Raw genomic sequence first — 24,005 nt, 5'->3', positions numbered from 1 at the left:
ATTATTTCAAACCGAATTACACCGCCAAAAAATAAGAAGTGCTCGGCAGTAAGAAAGATTTTATTAATTACATAAAATTATAAATGTTAAAACCTAATAACGATCTTCTCTTGCAAAATCACAGCTTGAATCCTTCTGGGCATGCTTTCCATTGGATTTTTAATAACGTTTTGAGGAATACGTTCCCACTCCTGTGCAATTACTCTTATTAGCTGCCTGATGTTTCGTGGTGCAGTGATCTTACTCATCTCTTTAGAACATCCTAGACATGCACAATTGGATTCATATATAATATATTGCAACTTTACTCAGAAGTTAGATTTTTTTTTCTATAGACAAAGTGGCCCGTCGTAACGAAAAAGAAGGAGTAGGTTTTAATGATACAGTACAAGTCAATAACTTCTTTATTAGAATCTACTCGTATATAGGTAAAGTACATTGTAATTATTATGACTAGAATATTGTATAGGGCTATTACATAACACATACAAGATTTCCTCCAAGCACATAAAACATGCCACTGCTTTCTAGTATTTATTTATTCAACTCTTTTATCATAGCATCTTAATCAGTAAGTAGTATTTCATCTAAGGAGATATATTAATTCATAAGTTAGTGTGTGTGGAATGGAATAAAGAGAAAAGTTATTCCATCGTTTTGTATACATCTCTCGAGATATAAATTTAAAATTCGTAAACGTCACATTCAAAAGTATTATTACGTGTTACACTCATTTTAATAGGGCGAAAACATTGGCTTACTAATAGAAAATTTATCTGTGTTTTTTTTAATATGTAGGAGACGTATATTTATAAACATGTAACATGGCCTAAAACTAATCGGACGAGGATGAAGAATATATTCTTATAGAAAATCGCACGTTACAATGTATTTCGACGTGTTTTATATATCATTTAATCCACATATTAAGTCAGCATGTTCTATGTGTTCCATAGGCAATGGAGAAAAGGCTAGGGTTACAGAGTTTTGGTAGCGTCCAGTAGAGACCAGTCGAACCACAGTGTCCTCACAGGCAATAGAGATTGGACGATGTCCTGCAAAAAAAATCAGGTAAGATGACCAATGTCTTGGGGCAAATAAATTAAAATGATTAAATACTAGAGCGGAGACGATAGACGTTGTCCTGTAGTGTCCCTTCGAAATGGTATAATGATCTAAAACATATTTCAGAAACAAAGTGTTTATTATTCTAATGCTGTATGATATACAATATTCTTTGTTTGTTTTTCTGGCGCGTTTTGTTGGCATTCTGACACTGGAACAGGTGACATATAAAAGTGACAGGTACCATGTGAAAGATAGGGTTATGCCGCAAACAATTAGCGACTGTAATTATTTTATATGTATTTTATCAATATACTAACACCGATCGAAGCATTTGTTTTTAACGATATTTACATTACATTACATTTTCCTTACATCCTCTTTAACGATATTTGCAGTACGTATTCTGTCAATATTATCTCAAACGCCATAAGATTACATCAAAAAAGTTTAAATTGTAAAAGCGCTATCTATGCACTGAAAAAATCTATTATCGTAACAAAAGTCAGGATTACTTAATATGGTGGTTAGGTAATTTTAAACGCGCGATGCAGTTACCAAGGGAAATAGGGATTTATTTAGAAATGTATGTATATAATGGAAATTATCTATAATATATAATATTTATACATAATAATACATTTGTAATCAATTCAAATTTTATTTGACATTTATTTAAAATTGATTTTACAAAAGTTTAAAAGTTTATGAACGTATTTGAACATAACTGTTTTATTTTTAACTTTTTGACTATGTATTTTCATAGTAATAATATCACATCCGCATTTGAAAGATCTTATATATCTTATTGTAATAGGATTTCGCGTATAGTCAAACGGTCACATATTTTTTGTCGTCGCTCCATTGTCGTTAAGCCAAAAAGCCCCGCCCGCAAAATATAAAGGACATCACTCTCAATATTTATAAAATAGTCGTAAAGCTCTATTCATAGACCAACAGAGCGCGTCCAACAATGGAACTATTCAATTCCTTACAAGTACGAAGCCCTTACCATGTATAAGTATTAAAAGAAAAAGATGGAAAGTGCATTTCAATGTTTAATGGCCCGGGGACACATTTTGCTCAAAAATTGTATATTATATATGTGTAGTGTTTTTGCAATGGTCCACCCACTACCAAAACTTAGCCGTTACCAAGAAGTTGTATGCCTCAATTTGTACATTGTAGAATCAAAACGGTTTTCTTAGATTCGTATATTACATATATAGAACTTCTTCAGATAGAACCGATACATAATAACGCTCCCCGACGAGCACTTAAATATTTTGCGTTTAATTTTAAAAATGGAGAATTCATTCTAAGATACATTTACCCGAGAGAACTCTTGTCAATCTTAAAAGCAGATTTCGTGTTAAATGATTGATGTGCAATAAACGGAGAATTTTATCTAAAATGTATTGTTAATGTAACGCCATACACCAGGAAATTGGTGACGTCATAGCTCGTCTATTGATATTAACAAACCGCTGGTTGGTTAACGACACTGTTCATTTAAGCCATTAAAAATAATATGATTAATAATGAATAGCCATTGGTTGAATTAATCGGTGGGTTTAAATTTTGGTTACTATAAATTTATTGTAAATATTTGTAACATTGTAAAGCAATTTTAATATATTTATTACGTTATAATAAATATTCTAATAACGAATTTAAAAAATTTATTTGTTGTAGTAGTCGCGCATTGGAATTTTCAAGATAATTTTAAAAAATGAAAATTTTGCTAAATTAGATTTGTTTTATTTTACCCCAAAGTAACTTATAATTTATACCAGATTTTCCAGGTCTGTTAGTAGACGCATTTTATTTTGCGATGTGTTTAAATAAAATGTTTAAAAGAACAAGATTTTCCTTTCGTTTAACTTTTGGAAAACAATTGTTGTAAAAAAGTTATTGTGAAAACATTTTTTTCATGCAACACAAACTGATTTTGTTGCCTCGGGCTCATTACCAAAATATGTAAATTGAAACAAAGCGATTCGATTTTGTAAATAAAGTTAATTGGTTAAGTTTCATGAAACATGAAACTAATCAAATTCTGGCAATATTTTTTTTGCATTTCATAGTTACTACATGAGTAGTTCAGTAGTTTTTTTTATCCACATTGACTAGTAGGTGAACGAACTCCTGTGACATCCATGTGCCATCGATTTTTAAGTCATAGGCATGCCGGTTTACTCGCGATACGTTTCTTTACCGTACAGCGAGGGATAATGATTGGCAGGACCTCATGGTTTTCAGGCATACTCTCAAGCTACTATGCCAACGCCGCTACTTTGTTACATTTATGAATAAAATATACAGACTGGTATAACTTAGCAGCGACAAGCATCTGATTTTAAAATCATAGTGTTATAAGTACAACAACATAAGTTCTCTATATGACTTACAAATTATTGTATCTATAGATAATATTATTTGTACTAACTGCACGTAACCAATGATAAGACTGACAACGAAATAACCCAGAACGGAAGTTAATATTTCGTGATGTTCATTCTGCTACTCAGAAAAACCAATAGCACCTCACAGATTTAGGCTTCCGATTTTTTGCCTCTGTTTCGTGATCATTTGTTTTATTTTTAAAAGGCACTTGCCAACTACTATGCTACTTTCCTCGCGATGTTTCCCTACACAGCCGTGGATCTAACCTACAACCTCATTGGAGTCTCAAGCTGAAGCCAACACTGCTAATCATACCATGGATAGAAATATATTACTGACATATTTAATGATAAAAGACATGGATCAGAAATTCGTACTGAAAAACAAATAAATGCTGTCAAAATTGAGGTCTGATTGATGTCTCTAAATTGAGTTTCTTTCTGAATAATATGATGATTGATGTTATTAGACTTTAGAAATCGCCAAAATCTGCCACAACTTTAAAAACATAATGCGTACAATAGTTACAAATAAATAGCTGTCTTTAAACGTACAATAGGCATACTAATCGTATATTATAGGAATTAAGTTCGTAAGGCATTTACAGTATTGTAACGATTTTGGCAATATTGTAACTATTCCAAAATATATATATTTTATAAAAATGTACATACAATCGTTTGTTTTAAACTTTGATCTTTTTTGTTATAAAATTTGAGTTTGAGATATATATTTCTAAGTAGATTTTGATATAACTCAGAGCAAAATCTAAGTGTTATCAAAATCTTTTATATCATAAATATTATCTATATTTTATTCACTCGTAATCATTACTGGAGAAGAAATATTAAATATAGGCCCAGGTAATGTTGACAGGCACACAGCAACAACAGTATTTTTTTACAAATACTAAACACCAAAATTATCTAAAATAGTATGTGATCTTACCTTCAGTAGAATCTAAACCGCACAAGCTGTCGAAAACTTCCATTCGGGTGTGGTCAAGGCCGCTGGCGCCACCAATGTCCACGTAGTCAGGTAGGCCACGCTTTGTGCACTGACAAACACATTGTTTGAATAACAGCTAATTAAGTACGCACGAGTGTGCTGGAAATTCATCTCAAAGACTACGTGTATAGATTTAGCTACGGTCGGCAACTACGCGGTGCAATATTAGGAATATAATAATAATAATCCAGTGTCGCGACAACCTTAGATGGGTCTTGGCCTCAGAGACCATCCGTTTCTTTGAAATTTTTTGTTTCATAAACAAGTAGGTAGGGAATCTGAAACATGTTATAGATTTTTGGTTTTGAGTCATGCCAGTTTCCCCCCGATGTTTTCCTTCACCGTACTAGCTAAGGTTAGATGTGTCCATTGGTGCACAGCCTGGTATCTAACCTACAACCTCAAGGATGAGGAGTCACACGCCAAAACCAAAAAAAAAAATTAAAATAAAAGTGCGTAATTACAATAACCCTAAATATTAAAAAAAGAAATACTAAATCTAACGTTTCATATATAGTTATTAAGAAAGCTGGGTGAAATAGTTCTTTACCAACTGAAGCTATAAGTATTAAACTCGTAGTATCAAAACAACATTATTTTCATATTATTTAGATATTGGTAGGTAGGGAATAAATGCGGGATCAAACAACTACCCTAAAATTTAATATAAATTTTAATTATTGGCGCTTAAAGTGCCTTAATTTTGCTTGAGGAAACCGTTTCAAAACTCAAAGCGCTTCTTTATGATTGTTACAAAACCCTTTAAATTTAAATTTACTTTGCTTGTGTCAATGCAATCAAACTTATTTAACTGAACTATTTTAAAATAAAAATTCATGTTTCATAAAACATGTATACTAATACAAAATTAATTTGACAATATTACTACATCTATAAGTTAATTTCAAGTAATAACGGTTTTGATTTTACTTTGACGTTATTAATTTAAACGCCTTGTGATATATCATGACAATGACAGCTGACAGAAAAGCTATTAATCCGACAATTATACTAATGTTTAAATTCTATACAAAAATATGGCAAAGTCAAGTTCAAATACAGAAATAACCTATTTAAAAAAATCCATTTTTTTTTTCTAAAACAAGAGTGTCATACAAAACAATATCAAGTTGTCTATACATCATTTAAATATTGAGTATAGATTTAATAAACTCCGAAAAAAGTACTCGTTGCCTAAACAATCAGGCAAACACTACACATTTATTAATATAAACTTAGTTAAGTAAATACATACACGATGAATAGTCCCGGTCTCCATTTCTAGTAGCATGTCTCGTTTTACCGTCTGGCCAACATTCAAGTCCAGTACACGAACTGTTGTGGGAGATATTGCTATGATAGAACAGTTTCCGGCCTCGCCGTGGTTGCGTAGCGTGTACACTCCTTCAGCGCCGAACAACATTAGATTGCAGGCTGCAGATAAAGTTTGAATACTTATCCATCTTATTATAAAACTAGACTCTACCCTTAGCACTATCTTTTTTACCGTTATTTTAAATTAAAAAAAAGTACTTAATATTTGAATATTTAATTATACGACGATTGTAATACTAGTATGAAGATTCGAGTCAAATTGCGCGACAAGATTCTGGCTCTATTACAAAACAATAATAGCTTTCTGTAACTCAATATATTGGACAAAATGTAATTACACCGAAATCATTTTGTCGCTAAAAGCAATTCGAGATACAAAGAAAGTTATTACTTATAACGCGATACATAAAGAGGAAAAATCGGATGGAATTAATCATAGAATTGATCACGGTTCAGGTATAAATATATTTTTATTAAAATTAAAAGTTTACCCGTATTAAAACTTAAATAACCATCAAGATAAAGTAAGAAAGTCTTGCTCTGTTAACAAAGTAATGCTACTACCATTAGTAGCCGTTAGTATTCTTCATCTATTTCAAAACATTAATATTAATCTATGTAAAATGATAAAATTTAAAATATTTAACAATACGAAATGTCTATAGAACTCCTAGATAAATCTATGCATAAGCCTGTATATGTGGTATATATCTTTACTTACACCTAGACAAAGCAAATATAGTATGTTATGTATGTTTATTGAATGATAACTCAGTATCAGAACTTACGTCGTGTGTTCTTCAAATGTCGTATTGTGACAGCAAAGCCCTTTCCCCGTGCTGGAACTCGGTATTGTATGAGAGCCGCATTTTGACGCGAAACAAGCTTACGTTGTGGTCTTCGGTCACAAGACTCTATCATTCTATCTTCATCCCAGGAATCCGCCGGCCACACTTGGCCGTTCAACTCCCATCCATCAATCCACTAAAAACAAATTTCTCCTAAACATAATAATTTATCTTTCATTTATAATTCCGTGATTATTATCGGAGTATTAAAGAAATAAAGTTCTCAAACAAACATTCAGTAATCTAATCGAGAAAAAGGTGTATGCACTATTTCAATTATAAGATCGTCTTCTAATAAAAAAACTACGTCTGATTAAGCTTTAAATACAGTCTTTAGACGCTAATGTGGACTATTTTTATCAGATCTTATTACGTTACGTGTTTCAACACAGTCACAAATTCCTTTATAGAATTAGAAGTTTGTCAAAGTACAAAAGATAACGCAAAAAGAAACCTGAAGTTGCATTCTGTATACAAGCCTGGCTCTTAAGTAGCTCAAAGATCTATTAGAAGATTAGACTACAATTTAAAAACTTTAAGTCTCCTGTCCCAACTTCGTGAACAACGTAACGAAGATTGTATTAAAACTCTGAATAGCCGAGCTGTGGACAAGATTACATTATCTACCCAGTATTAGAACATAGCTCATATCATTTGCTTTATTAAAACACGAACGTTAAATAATGATTGATATACATTTTGTGAAGTGCAAAGTACTTAATTCCTTATTTAATGTACATAAAGTACTAAGTATTATATATAAAATCCATGCTTTTAAAAATTAAATCAATTAAAACCTCACCGCTACAAGTCCCCCATTATCGCAGGGCACGTCGAGGTAGTTGAAGGTGACCTGGATTCGTTTATCGGGCTCAGATATCATGTAGATACCGCACACCACTGGGTCATCGGTCGGTGACTTGAAGAATAACTCCCCCTCTTCAGACGTAACCATGAAACAATCTATGAACCACATTTCATAGAGATATATATTATACACGAAAGTACCTAATTAAAAACCAATATATCTCATGCTATATAATTTCCTTATGCTAGAGAATTTTAAATTGACTCAAACATGAATTCCTGCCAGTAAATATATATTTATGAAATAATATCATGAATAAAAAAATCACAATCACACACGGAAGCCTCGAAATGGAATTCATACCATACATCCATTATATTATATTAAGAATAGTTTACCATTATGAGTACTAACCCTGATTTATATCTATGACACGATGTGTGAGAAGTGGCTGGCGTCGAACTCTCGAGAACCACGACAACGGCGCATCTCTTGAGGCGTACCGTAATCCCTGCGAACTTATGTCATATCAGATATATGTTAATCACGCTCTAATGCCAGTGACATTATAAGGAAACGCGGCAAGAAGGTAAGATTTTAGTTTGAAGGCAAATATTTTCTATTATAAGGAAACCGAAAGAGACGAACATTATTTTTGTTATTTTAGAATGTATTACGAGTAAGTAGTACTAATTATCTTTTCTTTTCGTAGAACAATGTTTAAAGGGAAAGATTAAAAATGTTCATAACAGATTATACAAAATCTTTATATAAAGCTAAGTAAAATATTCAGTTTTGGTCATTGTTATTAATTTAATTTAATGCCGAGAAATCCTAATTATTATGATTTAATTAGATTCAAGTAATTATGAACTAAGAAACATGATTTTACGAAAAGTGAGAAAGTATGACTTCTTTTTCTATATATTTAACAGAGTAGTCGTAGTTACAGGTTGCGTTTTCCCGACATCGGGAGGTGACGACCCCACGGCCCACTGGTGACCTATGACAGATGTTATTACACTAGCGCAATCAGTCAATGCCTTCCTAGTGAGAATGGGTTCCCTTCGGGCTTCAGCCAAATGGACACGACCGGGGCTGTACTATCTCACAGAAAACAGGCGTGAAGTGATGCAATTGGTTCACCTTATTGTACTCGCGTTTTGAGCGGTGAGTGAGATTCCTGGAACCTAACCTAAAATCTGGCTCCGCGTAGACTGCAATGACCATCCGCAATTTTACGCCTGCCTGTATAGGTCTCATAAAGGAAACGATGAAACTGACTGATTCCCCGAGTACAACTAAACAGCTACAGATTTCCTGCTTGAAAGGATCCCGACCGCTGAAATCGTGACCACGCCAATAGGCTCTGAAACCACCTATAATGCGGGAAGATCCTTTCACGACTTTAGTTTACCAAACGACTTGACACAAATGGTCCCTGCGATTACACTCATACCAGATGGTCATTACACCTTATTGTTAGACAATCTGCTGACTTCGTATTCAGGGAACTACCAAGTGTCTGTTGACCCGCCAATGGGTTCATCGGATCACTGTAGCGTTCACGAGCCCTTCACAATTTCGCTTAGTCACGTGTAAGGCACTACAAGTAAGCAGATTTGGATGGGATGCGTTTTTTTACGTCCTACTCTGGGTCCATGGGCCCATATGCTTTTCATCGGGTGGTCCAGATGCCAGTTTAAAACTTTTTATTCCATTCTCTACAGTGCCGATGGAGAGCAAGCTGGGGTCCCACGAGGCTCTGTAATATCCCCGACCCCTTTTCTTCTGCATATCAATGATATGTCGTAACTTAGCACAGGCGATACTTTATGCTAAGTTACAACATATCACATACGTGCAGGTATTTTAAATTCAGAAGGTATTGTCAATCAGTACAGGAACAAACTTTTGTCTGAAGTCGAAACTCTGCTCCGTGGGGTCTCGGAGGTCAGGCTTGGGGTCGACTTAATCTAGTGCCATTTAATACTAAAAATATACAAGGTTGCGCCTTTTACGCAAAAAATCCCTTTGTCACTACTCCTCACGTTGTAGATATCCCCATCCTCCTGTGCCCAGCAAGGCGAAACGGTATTACACTCCGGACCACCGCTTGTAACTCCATATAGCGCAAATTTGGCACCACAAAGTGTACCATTCTCAGCTCTAGACGAGACCTCAACAGTACCAGCTCCTTCTACTTGATCGTATTCAACGTAGAGAGATTTGAATTGTTGAAGACTAGTCAGTATTTCTATCGGCTTGATCCCTTGGCGATGCGTAGGTATGTGGAGTCACTCTGCACATTCTATCGCATTTATCATGGAGAGCGTTTAGAAGAGTTGGTCGGATTAATACCTGAAGCTGAGTTTCATTATTAGACGTCAAGGCATAACACGAAAGATCTCTCGACGTGCATCGTACCACCACCGAGCATTTCTTAATCGGTAGTTTTTGCCACGCACCACCACTATTTGGAACTAATAATATAACCCAATGAAAAATGTATTTCCGAACCAATTCGACTTGGGTACTTCCGAGCGTACCAATTATTAAAAGGCCGGCCAAGTGCTTGCGAGCCTTTGCGAGGCAATGTAAGTAAGCATCAGGGTTCAGGACTTTCATACTAAACTCAAAGTATTGGGAAAACGTCTCATTTCACTCCCCTTGAAATTTGCTAATCTTTTAAACCAATAGTGACGACGCAATTAAACTTAGATTATTCGATTGTTTAGTTCAACGAGAGTAGTTTCAATTCTCAATTTATGTAACATTCAGTTTGTTTACAGCAATTACTCGTTTGTTAATTGTTGTTACATCAAAGTGTTATCTGGGTTGGCTAAATCGGATAACAACTTTTTGGTTAAAATGATTCTATTTAAGATACGTAATCAAATACTGAAGGGATATTTTAAAAAAACAGTGGCGCTACAACCTTTGTAGGACTGGGCCTGACATTTCTGTATCTGTTTCGAGATCATTTGTTTTTGTTAAAATAATTTGTAACTGGCCTAGTGGTTTCATTTTGCGACTCATATACCTGAGGTCGTAGGTTCGAATCTCGATTGTGCTCCAATGGACTTTCTGCCCATGTTCGCATTTTATTCGCTGGTACGATGAAGGAAAACATCGTGAGAAAACCGGCAAGCCTTACACCCAAGTAGTCGTTGGAATGTGTCAGGTACAGAAGACGGAAGCCTACCTGCCTATTAAGAGAAATAAAAGATCCCGTGACGGTTACAAAAATATGCGGTCAAGACATAGAGACCGTAGTTTCAATGTTTTTCTTTAAGAGGCAGTATAATGCCGACCACAATCTTTTAAGGACTTATTGCGTGTGCTTTATCTTCATTTAGAATATCTTTAAGAAGTTGTCAAGCATAAAGTAACAAAACCCCCAATCTCAACCACAGTTTGCTCAAATCTATTTAAGTCTGTAAAAGTATACAATTACAAGGCTCAATACAGTTTAGTGAAACCTTCGAAGGCTTACAAAAATAAAAACAAATCAATGGCGCTACAACATTTTTGGGTCTGAGGCCATAGATTTCTGTATCTGTTTCATGATCATTTGTTAATCTAATAGGCAAGTAGGTGATCCGCCTTCTGCGCCTGACACACGCCGTCGATTTTTTGGGTCTAAAGAAAGCCGGTTTCATCACGATTTTTCCTTCACCGTTAAAGCGAATGCTAAATGCGCACATAGAAAGTCCATTGGTGCAAAGCCGGAGATCGTACCTACGACCTCAGGGATGAGAGATACACGCTATAGAAAACTTACTTGGATTTAAATGTATGTGACCTCTTTATTCTGAATGGATTTAATTTATTTACGTAAGAGATTGTCCTAACAATATAGCTTTCTAATTGAAACTCTATGTTCATACTAAAGGAATTTACTTTGAAGTCTCTAAATTACTTCTGAACGGAAGTTGGCCAAAATTTTAGTCTTAGTCCAAATTATAAGAATCTTTTACAGTTAAAAATCGGCCCGGGTCTTATTCAGCAAATATTTAATAAATAAATTCGTTATGTATTGAGGTAATAAAATGTATTATAAATGTGTCGTTAATTAAATATACTAAAAGCATTGACTGTTAGTCGTAGAATTAATTTTTGAATCCATTTTAAGACCAGCTCTTAAAATTCATAGCATATCATCGTATACCGAGAAGAAATATTGTAACTCTTTTAATTAAACTTTTCAACTTAAAGTTAGCTCAGAGTACAGCATAAATTACCTTGAGCTACCGATACATGCACCTAAGTACTTTGTAAAAGTTTTAGGGTTTCCGCATTTTGTTAATAATCCAAAAGCCCTAGGGTCGATTTCCGGTAAACCAATAATTATAACAATATTAAAGCAATATTTAAGTTGAACGAGGTTACAGTTAGTCGATTTTAATGATTAATATTTAGCTCAAACAGCCCTGATGGAGGTTATAGGACTTGAAACAGTCTTGTCAAATATCTTAAAGCCTTTTTTATGATAGGCTTAGATCATATTCATAGTCCCCTCGTTTTAATTGAAGCGTCGGTTTTAACACAATATTCTATTTAGATCAGTTTAAGTATTTATTTCATATACAAAAATGGTTCAATTCACTTACTACGGTTTGGTTGACAGACTTAGTACTCGCTATTTCATGTCAACCTAGTATATTTAATTTGATTATGCCACTGCATTTACTTAAATTCATAAGTATTGCAATTGATGTACCTAACTGCTACAAGATATTTAGTTTTCACTTAAAAAATTTGATATATTTTTGAAAAGTGATTTATTTTTTTTATATTTTTCTAAATTGTATTTAAGAATATTTTATAACATAATATTGGATTAAAACTCTATACCTTCGTTACTCATATAAGTCATCACACAATTAAAAGTTTTCACTCCGTACTCGTATTAATTAGCTTCTAGCTTTTCAAGTTTGAACATCTAACAAGGCTTATTAAAATTATTTTCTATAATTAAATACGATATCTCTTACTATACAGAATATTTATTGGATCCACACTTTCTGAGTTAGAAATAGGTCCCTCACGTTGGATGCCCAGACGAAGAACGGAAAGAGGATAGAAAGCTCGTCTAAAACCATGACTGATAACTGAACTGACGACTGGTAATCCTAATACAGAAACTTGCCGTAAGTGGTACACAAGATGAAAAGTCAATTTCTAAGCCGATTATAAGAAAATACCGGGTGTATTTTCTCTTACTTTAAGCTATTTACTGCAAATACATAGAATGGTACAATTATAAAATATAAATTAAAAGAATATTTATATAATGCATAATACAACTCCAGGTAAACTTAACCGCTAGAGCTTCCCATTCTTTAGCAACCAAAAGCTCTCAAAATTGCTTTTGCGGATTAACGGGACCAAACCAAACAACTGTACGGACTATACAAAAAATATTACTGATAAATTGAAATGTATTTTTTTTTCTATATATGCATTTAAGTTATTTAATTACTTTAACAAAAGTTTAATCCAATGCTGCCACTAAGCTTATCACTACTTAATACTAACGATCAAATACCTCTGCTCTTTTAAGCACGCTATAAGCTGCTATAAAATTCTCTTTGTATACACAACAGCATATTTCATTTCAGCGTTAGGTTTGTTTCTGCTGCCTAGATTACAATTTCCAGCTTTGTTTGTTGTAGATTTTAAACTTTATAATCGCAATATTTGCCTTAGTTTATAATTTTGTTGATGTTTTGAAGAGATGTCTTGTGGTATAAGCGTGCTAAAGATAACATCAATATGATTTCACTTATCTATTTTTACTTACTCTTTCAATAGTATTAAGAATTCAAAAAATGTTGTTATACATATATTAATACTACATATCATTTGTATTAAGAGGATTTTATTATCTTTAATCATTATTTGAAGAATGACATGAGCAATTTTTTATATTATTTTATAATCCAATGTTTTAAAATCTTTTGCAATGTTATTATAGATTTTATTTAAAATTATATTCATTGTAATTATATTCTTAATTACATTTAAAAAAAAATGAATTTTTTTTCATTAAAACACTTTATTATTATTTATTTGTTATTACTTAACGAAAAAATAAATTTTATTATATTTCATAATTACGGAAATTATGATAATATGTTAAAAATATGGACTTACCGGCAGCAGCAAGCCGCTAATACCATTACACATAAACACCAGAGCAACCAGGCAAAATACCGTCCTCATGATAACAGTTGTCACTTCAATAAAAGTTGCGAAAGTTCGAGCTAGTGACGTCGGCGTCGAACAAGTTCTGAATAGGGCAGCTTTTGCCGGCTCCCTTTATAGGAACACAAATTCACTGCGCACCCTTGTATGCGCTTCACGTTTACTTATACTTGTCTAAAACGAATTATAAAAAAAAATATTTGAAATTGGAACACACAACCGTTTTACAGATTTGTGTTGTTCTTTTTAATATTTTAAAAATGGAATGATTACACAGTCTGAAAATTTTAAACAACTGTGTTTAGGTCAGGTGTTATAATGTGTAAAATGTTATCAATGTTTGCCATAGATTAAAACTTAGCACATTGTTTATAGATCGTGCCTTCGTGGAATTTATAGAGGCATTTTAGATGATTATTTTATTTGTTAAGTGAGACACTCACAATACCATGAGGCTCGGGAGTGCATTATCGAAGGCTGGTCACCTACTTTCTTGTAACGATTAATATCAATGATTCACATTATGCAGTATGTATTCTATAAACATTATATTAGATTAGGATACGATATTAAGAAAACACAGTGGTGGCATTTCTCTGATTTTATATTTAATAGCCATTGATAATAGAGATCCCAGTTTATTGATATGACATGTGATATTTGTTGAGGCGAAATGGATAATGGACGTACGTGGGTGTCACTCACAACACCCTATTATAATGTAACAATTAATGACGAAGACAGTTTATTGTATTTATAGACATTTACTAGAAGGGCGACTGATATACCTGATACATTTTTACTACCACGAAAAGACATCGATTTCTACCAGCCATTAATGAATGGTTAGAACCTTGCGAAAAGGAAAAAACCTTTTGAAAATTGTAATTTACAAAATTAAATAAAAGTAGCGCCTAAATATTTAATACAATTATTGATTTGTATTAAAACTATTTTAAAATTATTATTGAAATTTAAAAATATTTAGAAAAATACTGAATGAAGCCTCTCGGATCCTTTTGGCTAAATCTTAACATTGTATAAGATTATGTAAAATATTACTATTTTCGATTGAATAACTAATTATCATAGCCCAATTGTAATCTTTGTCTTAAATAAATTTAACATCTCAAAGATAAAATGGAGTCGCATCCTATTTCGCCCCAATTTTAATGATTAGCGCTCGTAATAAGATCTAACACGGTTACGGGACCGCGAACCAACAAATTTCATAATCTTTATAACGTTTCATTTTGTATAAATACATTTCTTAACAAGCAACTCAATGAGTTTCTTGTAAGTTTTCTATCGTATACACATACAGACAAAAAATAGTTTTTTTTTTTAATTTATAGCGAGTTTAGGACAAGATACATCTGTTTTTATTAGTAGTTAAAACCTTTTGGTTTATGTACGTTTGTGAAAAGCGGTATCTAATTTAAAAAATTAGTATATCTTAAATATATAGATATATATGGGAAAACTTGGAAAAAATACTTGCTGCAGACATTACGTTATCTAACTACCTAAAGGAAAGTAATAAAGATTTGTATAAAAGTGTCATTGTAAAATATAAGCGCGGGCCATATATTTACTGACGTAACGTTTTGACAGAAACAATCTAAATATCTGTGTGAAAATAAAATACAATTATTTCTATAATTCATTCCAATATGTAAGTCCATTATTTTAAAAACAATCTAGCGATTCTCTGTATCTTCCAATTGCGATCCCGACGTTTTAGTATGAAATTTCTATATTACTCTTTCAATATCCGCATCTCGTCGAAACATTCAGATTTCGCTGTACATATTCATATAAAAGTCGATAACGTAATTCGGATTAGTAATAAGGATTTATAAGGAGATTTTTAGCAATGCTTATTTCTGGATTAATTTTTTTTAAAGAACATGAGGTAAGTGTGACAAGTGACACAAATCCAGCCAGTGGATTTTAAGAAGAATTTTATTTAAAAACACTAAACAAATATTCGTTATTGTGTTTTGTATGAAATCTTGTTCAAGCGTACAACGTAATTATTACGGGCGGTTAATACATAATACATTTGCGTCACCGTTGGAAAAGTAAATTAAACACTTTTGTAAATAAGATCTCCATTAGCGTTTATTACGGCAATAAAAATTCTCCAACGAAGTCTTAAGAGTTACGTTCGACCCCTACCGGGAACTCATATTCCATGATGTAATTATATTTCAAACTAAGAAGGCATTGTTAGTAATATACTAAACTTTTTGTAAACGATCAGCCAAATACCTTCTGCAATTAAAAAAATAAAATTATTGTTTAGCTTGATGATCACTCCATATTTCATGCTTATCCACTAAAGGTCGGAAGAGCAGATTTAGAGTAAAAAAAATTGATAAACTTATTTTAAAACTTTTATTTTGATCACTAATACACTACTAAATCTTTTGGATATATGATATAATAAACATATGAATATATATTAGAAATGACACTCAACAGTGTGTTAAAAAGATGATAAATTACATCAAGTCGAAACGACATTAGGGGCAGCATGAAAGTTCAAACCATTATATGGCAATTTCAATGAATATGTGGCTTGTACCTCTCCCGGGTGCGTTGTTAAATCAACTATAGGTGTATCTATAGGTGCAATATTGAGACTGTGAGGGAAATCGCGATCATGTTTATCTTTCGGCTGGGATAAAATCGGTTTGATATTAATGGGATTTATCAGCTTATCTTGACCGTCATTATGTCGTGTTCTGAGATTTTTTAAGGCGGTAAGCACACCATCGTTACTTCGTCTATCGTAGTGATCGTATGGGTAGGGATAGTATCCGTAGTTCAGCGGATTTGAAGCAATCTGGAACAAAACATCTATTAAGCGGTTATCTTTCTTAGGTTGTACCTGTTACGTGCAATCAAAGGAAGCATTGTTTTGAGTTGATATTATTGATGTTTAAAGACTGGACTAAATCAGAATTAGAAGAAACAATCTAGTCATATAAGACCGGTGATATTAAATATGTAATATGACTTAGGTTCTTAACAAAATGTTATGAAATCGAACACTATTTCTGTACTAACACGTTATCGATTTTAGATTTACGAAGTTAATTGGGCAAAATATAAAGAGTATTGATACACGTGGAAGGGGATCGCATGCAGGTCCTCAGAGTTGAGAATAGAATGCTTAGAGTAGCTTTAAAAAATAGTTGCATCGTTTTAAAAAATATGTAGCAAAACAAAACGTTGGTTTATTTTAGCATAAACCCATCTTGTAGAAAGAGAATTATTGTGGTAACATTAAAATAATGTCGTACCTTCCCCATGTCATGATGCCCTTTTGAACTTAAAAGGGGATTTCACGCGTTAATAATTATGTTAAACGTTTGAAAATTGGAACAATTTTATTGAATTATCTGTGCGGGTGGAATTAAATTAACTGTTGAGGTTGATTAATTACAAATTTATGCTCATATTAAGAATTAATTGATACATGACATTTGTCCTGTGAAACACAATTTTTACTACTCCTGGATTTAGCACAATAGTGCACACAGGAAAATATGTTCTATTGCTATGGACAATTACTTTAATCTATAAAAGGAACAGAGAGTTTCAGGTTTTTTAGAGGTCATGTAATAGAAAAAGCGGCCTGGATATGAAATATGCATAAAAGTGGATGCGGTTACAACGAGTATGTGAAATGTGGCAGACCCATACTTGCCTTCATTTCTTTGGCAGTTATTTATAAAAATGATAGATACGTTTTGTGTTGTTATTACGTTCAAGTTCACATTCTCCGTATAAATTTGTTTTTCATCCACGCAAGATAATTACGAATACTATTTAAAAATATGTCCGTTGTTTAATTATTCTTCATTCAATATTTCTTAGAGCGAAGTACAACAGATTAGTAATACTATACTATTACTACTACTACTATACTATACTACTACTACTAATAGTAGTACAATACATGTTAAAACTATGCATATTAACATGTATTGTACTAATCTGTTACATATTCTGTCACGTAATGTTCGACATATAGATGCTGGGGGTAGCAAAAAGAAGTACATTTAAAACAAATTAAACGACACTGAGCTCCGTATAATTGTGTTTGGTCGATAGTTCAACACGCGAAGCAAATGACTTCAAACTCACGGTTTTGCCTTTCGTCATTCTATAACAGTTACTTGAGCAAAGTAAAATTGTAATTACCTTTTTCAGTCCCTGTATAGAAGCAAGAATCAGAGCCATTTTGGCCAGAACCAAAGCCTTGCCTCCAAGCACAGCTAGAAACTGGAAACCCATAGGAACTAGGACCATGCCAATAGAGACGATGCCAAACATCATCATAGTCAGCATATGGTAGCGGCGTCTTCCTCTTTGTTCAGCTGAAAATGTTATGGTTAATTAATTATTTTGATTTTCTAAATCCTGTTTTATGCGTATCCTTTTTACTTTTGATCTTACATATCCGTTAAGGTATATATCTTAAGTAAGATTCAATTTAGGATACTTTGTTTTGTCTTTTAGTATTTGCAAAAAAAAAAATTTTTATCGCCGCCGATATATTTCATGTTTTTACAGACTCGTATAACTTAATTTAAAAGTATTCAGTTCTCTTTATATAGCCAGATAATATTGTATATAGTGGTAGGAAAAAAAATAGTAAATGTTTATCACAAAACCTCTTTCAAGCAATTTATTATCAGTAAATTCGAATTTGATGACATGAGTTCTCAGTACTCTCCCAATTCTCTGAATAGCTAAGGTACGCCAGTCTTCTAGCTCTAAATCGGTGTCACTCCACGAGCTAAAACAGTCGTATTTTATTAATATACTAATTATTTTAGGGAAAATAAGGAACTTTAGTCTATTTGTATCTTTTGACCTTTACTTTGTTATTGTTCATTTGTTTTGTTGTGTTGATTTTTGTTAATTCTATGCCTAGTCTATTTCCATTAATGTGTCATCATAAAATACTTTATGTTGACGTTTATATAAATGAAAACTATATTTTGAGACTATGTTTATAGACTTATATAAAGTACACTAATATAGTTTTGCTCTTGCCACCAGCATGTATCCAGCGTATTCTTAGTAAACACTCGTATAAGATCCAATAAATTTGGACAATGCTAGAATACAACAGACAATCTAACTGGTACATAGACAGAAATGTGTGGGCTCAGATTAGAGAAATACGTATATTATAATCCAATTCAATATAGTAATAATAATCATTGAATAGTTATATGGCACATACATAGTGTAACGGAACATTGCTTACAAAACTATTTTCTGTTATTGCTGAAAGTGGAGCTAATGTTTGCGCAATTTAATTCGAAACCCACTTTTTATACGACGTTGACAAATATCTTTTGGGTCATTCACTCGCTTGCTAATATAATTTATTTTCTTTGTATTCTTTTCTTAGAATTGGAATTTAAAAATAGGAATTGAGTGTTAATTGCTTTCAAATAATAAAATTTTGTAAATAAATTGTCGTTTGGTTTTGGCGCACCTCAGATAAATTACGTTGTTAGAGATTTTTTATACAATTACTTTTTAAAATATAAACACTGAGAATATATATACTAATTTACCTTTTTGTTCAAAAATATAACTTACCTAGACCCATTAACTGTCAAAACATTACCCGCTTGATCTGCAAGTTCGAACCTGACCAAATTAACTCCTTCGGCGATTGGTATTATATCCATATTAAGAGTCCTATCTATAGCTCTAAGTGTTTTCAGCTTCATACATTGCACGAATTTAGGATAATATTCCTTACGTTCAATGAGGTCTTTGACATCGATTACCTGAAATATTGGGATACATGTTGACTTTTTTATTATTTTAAAGTGTTTAAACCTATGTATAAGTCAAGTAATATAAGTGCTAGTATAGATCAAGTTGTTAAATACAGATTGAGAGACGTTTATGTACCAGATGGTATATATACCTTATATAGTTATTATATAACGTCTAATTACACTATTTAATTAATGTGCTATTTACACCGTAATGAACAAAGATAGTAAGGCATTTAAGTTACAATTACATTTATTTAGTTTTAATGAATAACGAATTGTAGACATCTTATGTTAATATTCAGTGTAAGACTTAGCACAAAGTATAGCTAATACTAGCTTCCTTCTTACAAATGAAATTAGTTTTCGGTTTTAGAATTACGGAAGTTATGCTTAACGCTAAGACTTGACTCTGAAGCTCACCCTAAATAATAAAGACAAGAAATCGTGGACATATCTAGACACTGAAATTATATTTATTATTTTCAAATTTATATAATTACTCATTGCGGTATGTATACACGCATAACTTCTTTATGAGTCTTCAGCTTTTTTGTGTTTGTTAATTGAAAAAATTATATGAAATAGATTTGGTTCAAAGTGCCTGAGTGGTTTTTAAAGGAAAAAGGTTCATATTCATCTGGTTTCGAGTGATACCCCAGTGATGACAGTCATACTACCAGAAGACTGCCGCAAGTGCGCTGGTGATCTAAGAATTGAAAATACTTCAGTGGCTGGTTCCATAAAGTGATGGGTGCGCGGCAAAAAGTACCTTAAAAACGCTCAGCTGTAGAACGACGGACGTCGAGGTGATACGGGTGGAATTTCGAATTCTGCCTTGACGTCCTATGATGAAACAGGTATTAATCGGAATAACTCCTCTGAACACTCTCCATGGTAAATGCGGCGGAAGATGCAGAGTTACACCACATCTCTACGTAACGCCAAGGTATCGGAAAAAGATTGGTCGTCGACGATTCGAATCGCTCTGCGTTGAATACAATCAAGTGGAAGGATCTGATACAGTACTCCATGTGAGGCCAAATTTCCGATTTATAAAGTTGCCAGACAAGGCCCGGAGAGAAGTACTGCTCCGCCTTGCAGAGCACATCAAGCATCTTAGAGGCTAATTTACTTCCAAAACTTTCCTTCCAAATGACTATGAAACTGAACGCCGTTCGATATGTCAACGCCCAGTAATCCGATGCTGGCTGGTTTTACGGAGAGTGTCTTCGAATAGAGGACTAGCAATAAAGGATTTTTTAGCGGAAAACGTGCCAACTTGTGTCTTCTTAGGATTAAATTGCCCTAGAAAAAGTTTTTTGAAGTTTGTAAAGTTGACGCCAGTCTGATACTCCAACTGTAGTTCAAATTAAAAAAAAATCGTTCACCTAATTAATTCATCACTTTGAGCAATAAGACGCTAAATTAGGCACAATTATTATTTCGCTAGACATCCTGTGTGTTATTGATTCAGACAAAAAAGTGGTACAATAGATAGCGTGGCATGATAACTATCAAACAATAAACAGTAAATATTTTCTATCGAACAGTTATATCCAAAACGGCGTAAAAAGAAAAAAGAAAATCGGCATACATTTCAACATAAATACATATATTCATAAAAACTAAATCAGGCTAATTGCACTATTTAAACTAAATTATTCTTTCTGTCATGTTAACGTTCCGTAACCAGAAACGATCATTAGTTAGTACAGGGAAATTAAACTTTTTTTACTCACTAAAAAGCTTGCTAAGCATAGCATAGCAATGCTTGATCTCATAAACGTGGATAAATAATAATTTTGATATATAAGCGAAAACGGTAAAAAGTCTTCAAAAGAAAGAATATATTAAACGTTGTATTTTAAAATCTTATGAACACTATTTCTGAGAAACCCGCGGCTAGTATGGAGATTGTAAATAAAAATATTCCGTATATTTTCATCCAGTTCGTTCAACCGCAAGAAAATAATGATATAAGCATTTTATTGTTAATAAAAGAGAAGGCTTTTCATAAGTTAATCCCACGATAAATCTCTTTCAGACAACAAAATTTGCAGGACATTTAACATTATGTGAAATTTTTCTTAACATGTCCCGTGAAATCAGTCTATTGATTAATATGGAATCCAAATCTGCTGGTTTATGTCACATGACGGTATAAATATTAAAGAATTAAATAAAACGGAACTTGACAAAAGGGTAGAAGAATGGGTAATGCATTATTTAAGTATCTCTCACTATATTTATAATACCGGTTTTACTGTATGTGTTTGTGCTTTCAGTACATAGAAACAATATGGTACATAGTGATATAGGGATAGTAACTAGTGGACACAGAAGCGTCCCATTACTAAAGCAGATTATGGAGATCCGGAAGAGATTACGAAGCTTATACAAGATGAACGAGGCCGGCGTTGCTATATTATACATAGAGGTTTCTACACAGTGTGTACGTAAATTTAAGGATTACGTATCCCTTGCCTTTCTAGTTTTCACAAATACATTATATGTTGTAAAAGACAAAAAGAGAAGCATTTTTCAGCCACGTCACATGGCTTTCCATTTCAAATAGTCAGCATTAAATTAATATAATTTAAATAATTACTTACTTATTTTTTTAAGAAATAGCATTAATAGAAATGTGACTTTGGATAAGCAGTAACTTTCAAGGCTAAATTAAGTAGATAGTAAATATTTGCCGCGCCTCAAAATTTAGATTTAGGTTAGTTCATTAAAATTCATTACTTAATTGTATTATTTTAAGTATTTTAAATCCATGTTTTCATGACCGAGACGAACAGATTATAGGGAAATAGTGTTATTTTTATATGTCTGGTCTTATCTATACTAATATTATAAATAGGGTAGGATGTGGCTTTTTGGGGAGTTATCTCTGGATCTACAAAAAATTACGTGTCACGGCTTTCCAACCTATACCAATTCCTGAGGAATAGAGCTACCCCATGCAGTATCTTGTCGGTTATCTATATAGCTAACCAATTTATCTTTTTTTGTTTATTTAACAGATCAATCTACAAGAAATTTGGCTTTGTTTGCTATTCATAAGATATATGTATAATAAACTAAAAACTTGTCAGGTTTATGCACTTTTTCTCTACACAACACTTATTAAAATTTTACTCCAACGTTTCAATGGGTATCTTTATTGATAAAAATAATAAATTAAGTCTATTGCTAAATAATTTTTACCTATCATAACAATACTTAGTACGAATAAAGTAATCATAACTTAGTTAATTTAACAAAAAATAAGAAAAAACCAAATATTAACTAACCTTTTTAGAACAATCCCGCCAAATAATCTTAACCATGTCACCGCCTTCAAGCCACAAGTCAGCTAAAAAGCGACTTAAATAGTTTTCAGTCTCTTCTATTTGGGAAACTGCAAAACATGATTTCAGCGCTACAAGGGTTACGATAATTGTAGCAGTTTTCATATTGAAATCAATCCAATACCTCCATTCCCTTGATAGTTATAATAGAATGAATGGCCTTAAATATTATATGGTATCCTGAAATATTAACGAGCGTTTAAACCTCAAAAGCCTTTATAATAATAAAACATACATTGTTTATCAGATCTAGTGATAAGTACAGTTCGTTTCACTATTTTTCTTTATTTTTTTACACTTAACTGAACCTGACATATTAATTATATACATATATGTCAATGGGTGGTTTAATCGCTGAATCAATCGTTTATAGGTGCTATTAGTATTAAACGGTAATAACGTTAAAAATCTAAATAAAAGTCAAATAAAATTGAAGTATTTTCGAACTAATTCTACTTAGGGTCCTTCAAGCGTACGAATTCCTAAAAGGCCGACAACGCACTTGCGATCCTACTGGCAATGTGAGTGCCATGGGCGGCGGTATTAAAAAAATCAATAATAGCTATTAGACTTTTCTATTATATACACATACATACGTATTTATTACGTTAAATTTATTAACATTTTTGTCGAACCACGAAATAAGTTTTGAATGATAAAGAATTTAAAAAAAACGTAGTCAAACTAAACAATATTATTATTTTTTCATCTAGAAGAGTAAATACAAATTTATATCAGAATTAATTATGTATATTGCATAAGCAAGTTATTATTTCATTACAACTCGATCAAACTCGTTAACTGATTTAAACTCAATACCAATTATAATAGAAACAGTTTGGCAAGGATACATTTTGGAAGTTTCTTATTCATAAAGCCTACATTGTCCTTTTTTCTAACAACAGTCTATCTTAAGTTAAATTCATCATCATTCCTGTTAGATGATATATTTTCAATATAGGTACTAATTTAGTTCGTAAGATAATAGAAAACCCTCATTTACTCGAATATCAACCTTTGAGGCACAAAAAATGGCTGATCACTATCACATATTTGAACATACTGATCAATTTAAGAGATAGAGAAATTTCATAACCCTTATATAATATAATACCATTATTAATGCAACAACAAAAGTTTTCTTTGGCTT

General features: G+C 32.5%; 2 protein-coding genes across 2 annotated transcripts; both read right to left on the bottom strand.

The window, feature by feature from the left end:
• Positions 1-390: 390 nt before the first annotated feature.
• LOC123710326 (corticotropin-releasing factor-binding protein) lies at positions 391-13,863 on the bottom strand. Its single transcript, XM_045662150.1, has 7 exons — positions 13,630-13,863; positions 7,885-7,981; positions 7,465-7,625; positions 6,603-6,798; positions 5,735-5,913; positions 4,420-4,528; positions 391-1,055 (listed from the first exon to the last, which is right to left on the bottom strand). The coding sequence occupies exons 1-7, from the start codon at positions 13,696-13,698 to the stop codon at positions 904-906; spliced, it is 963 nt and encodes a 320-aa protein (XP_045518106.1). The 5' UTR covers positions 13,699-13,863; the 3' UTR covers positions 391-903.
• A 2,329-nt stretch (positions 13,864-16,192) lies between these two features.
• Positions 16,193-22,960, bottom strand: LOC123720396. The gene is made up of 5 exons (XM_045676991.1): positions 22,799-22,960; positions 19,312-19,505; positions 18,369-18,493; positions 17,896-18,071; positions 16,193-16,531 (listed from the first exon to the last, which is right to left on the bottom strand). The coding sequence occupies exons 1-5, from the start codon at positions 22,958-22,960 to the stop codon at positions 16,193-16,195; spliced, it is 996 nt and encodes a 331-aa protein (XP_045532947.1).
• Between the last annotated feature and the right edge of the window lie 1,045 nt (positions 22,961-24,005).

Source organism: Pieris brassicae, chromosome 1 (genome assembly GCF_905147105.1).
Source record: "Pieris brassicae chromosome 1, ilPieBrab1.1, whole genome shotgun sequence".
In the NCBI taxonomy this organism is placed as follows: domain Eukaryota; kingdom Metazoa; phylum Arthropoda; class Insecta; order Lepidoptera; family Pieridae; genus Pieris; species Pieris brassicae.
This window is presented reverse-complemented; position numbering and strand designations above follow the sequence as displayed.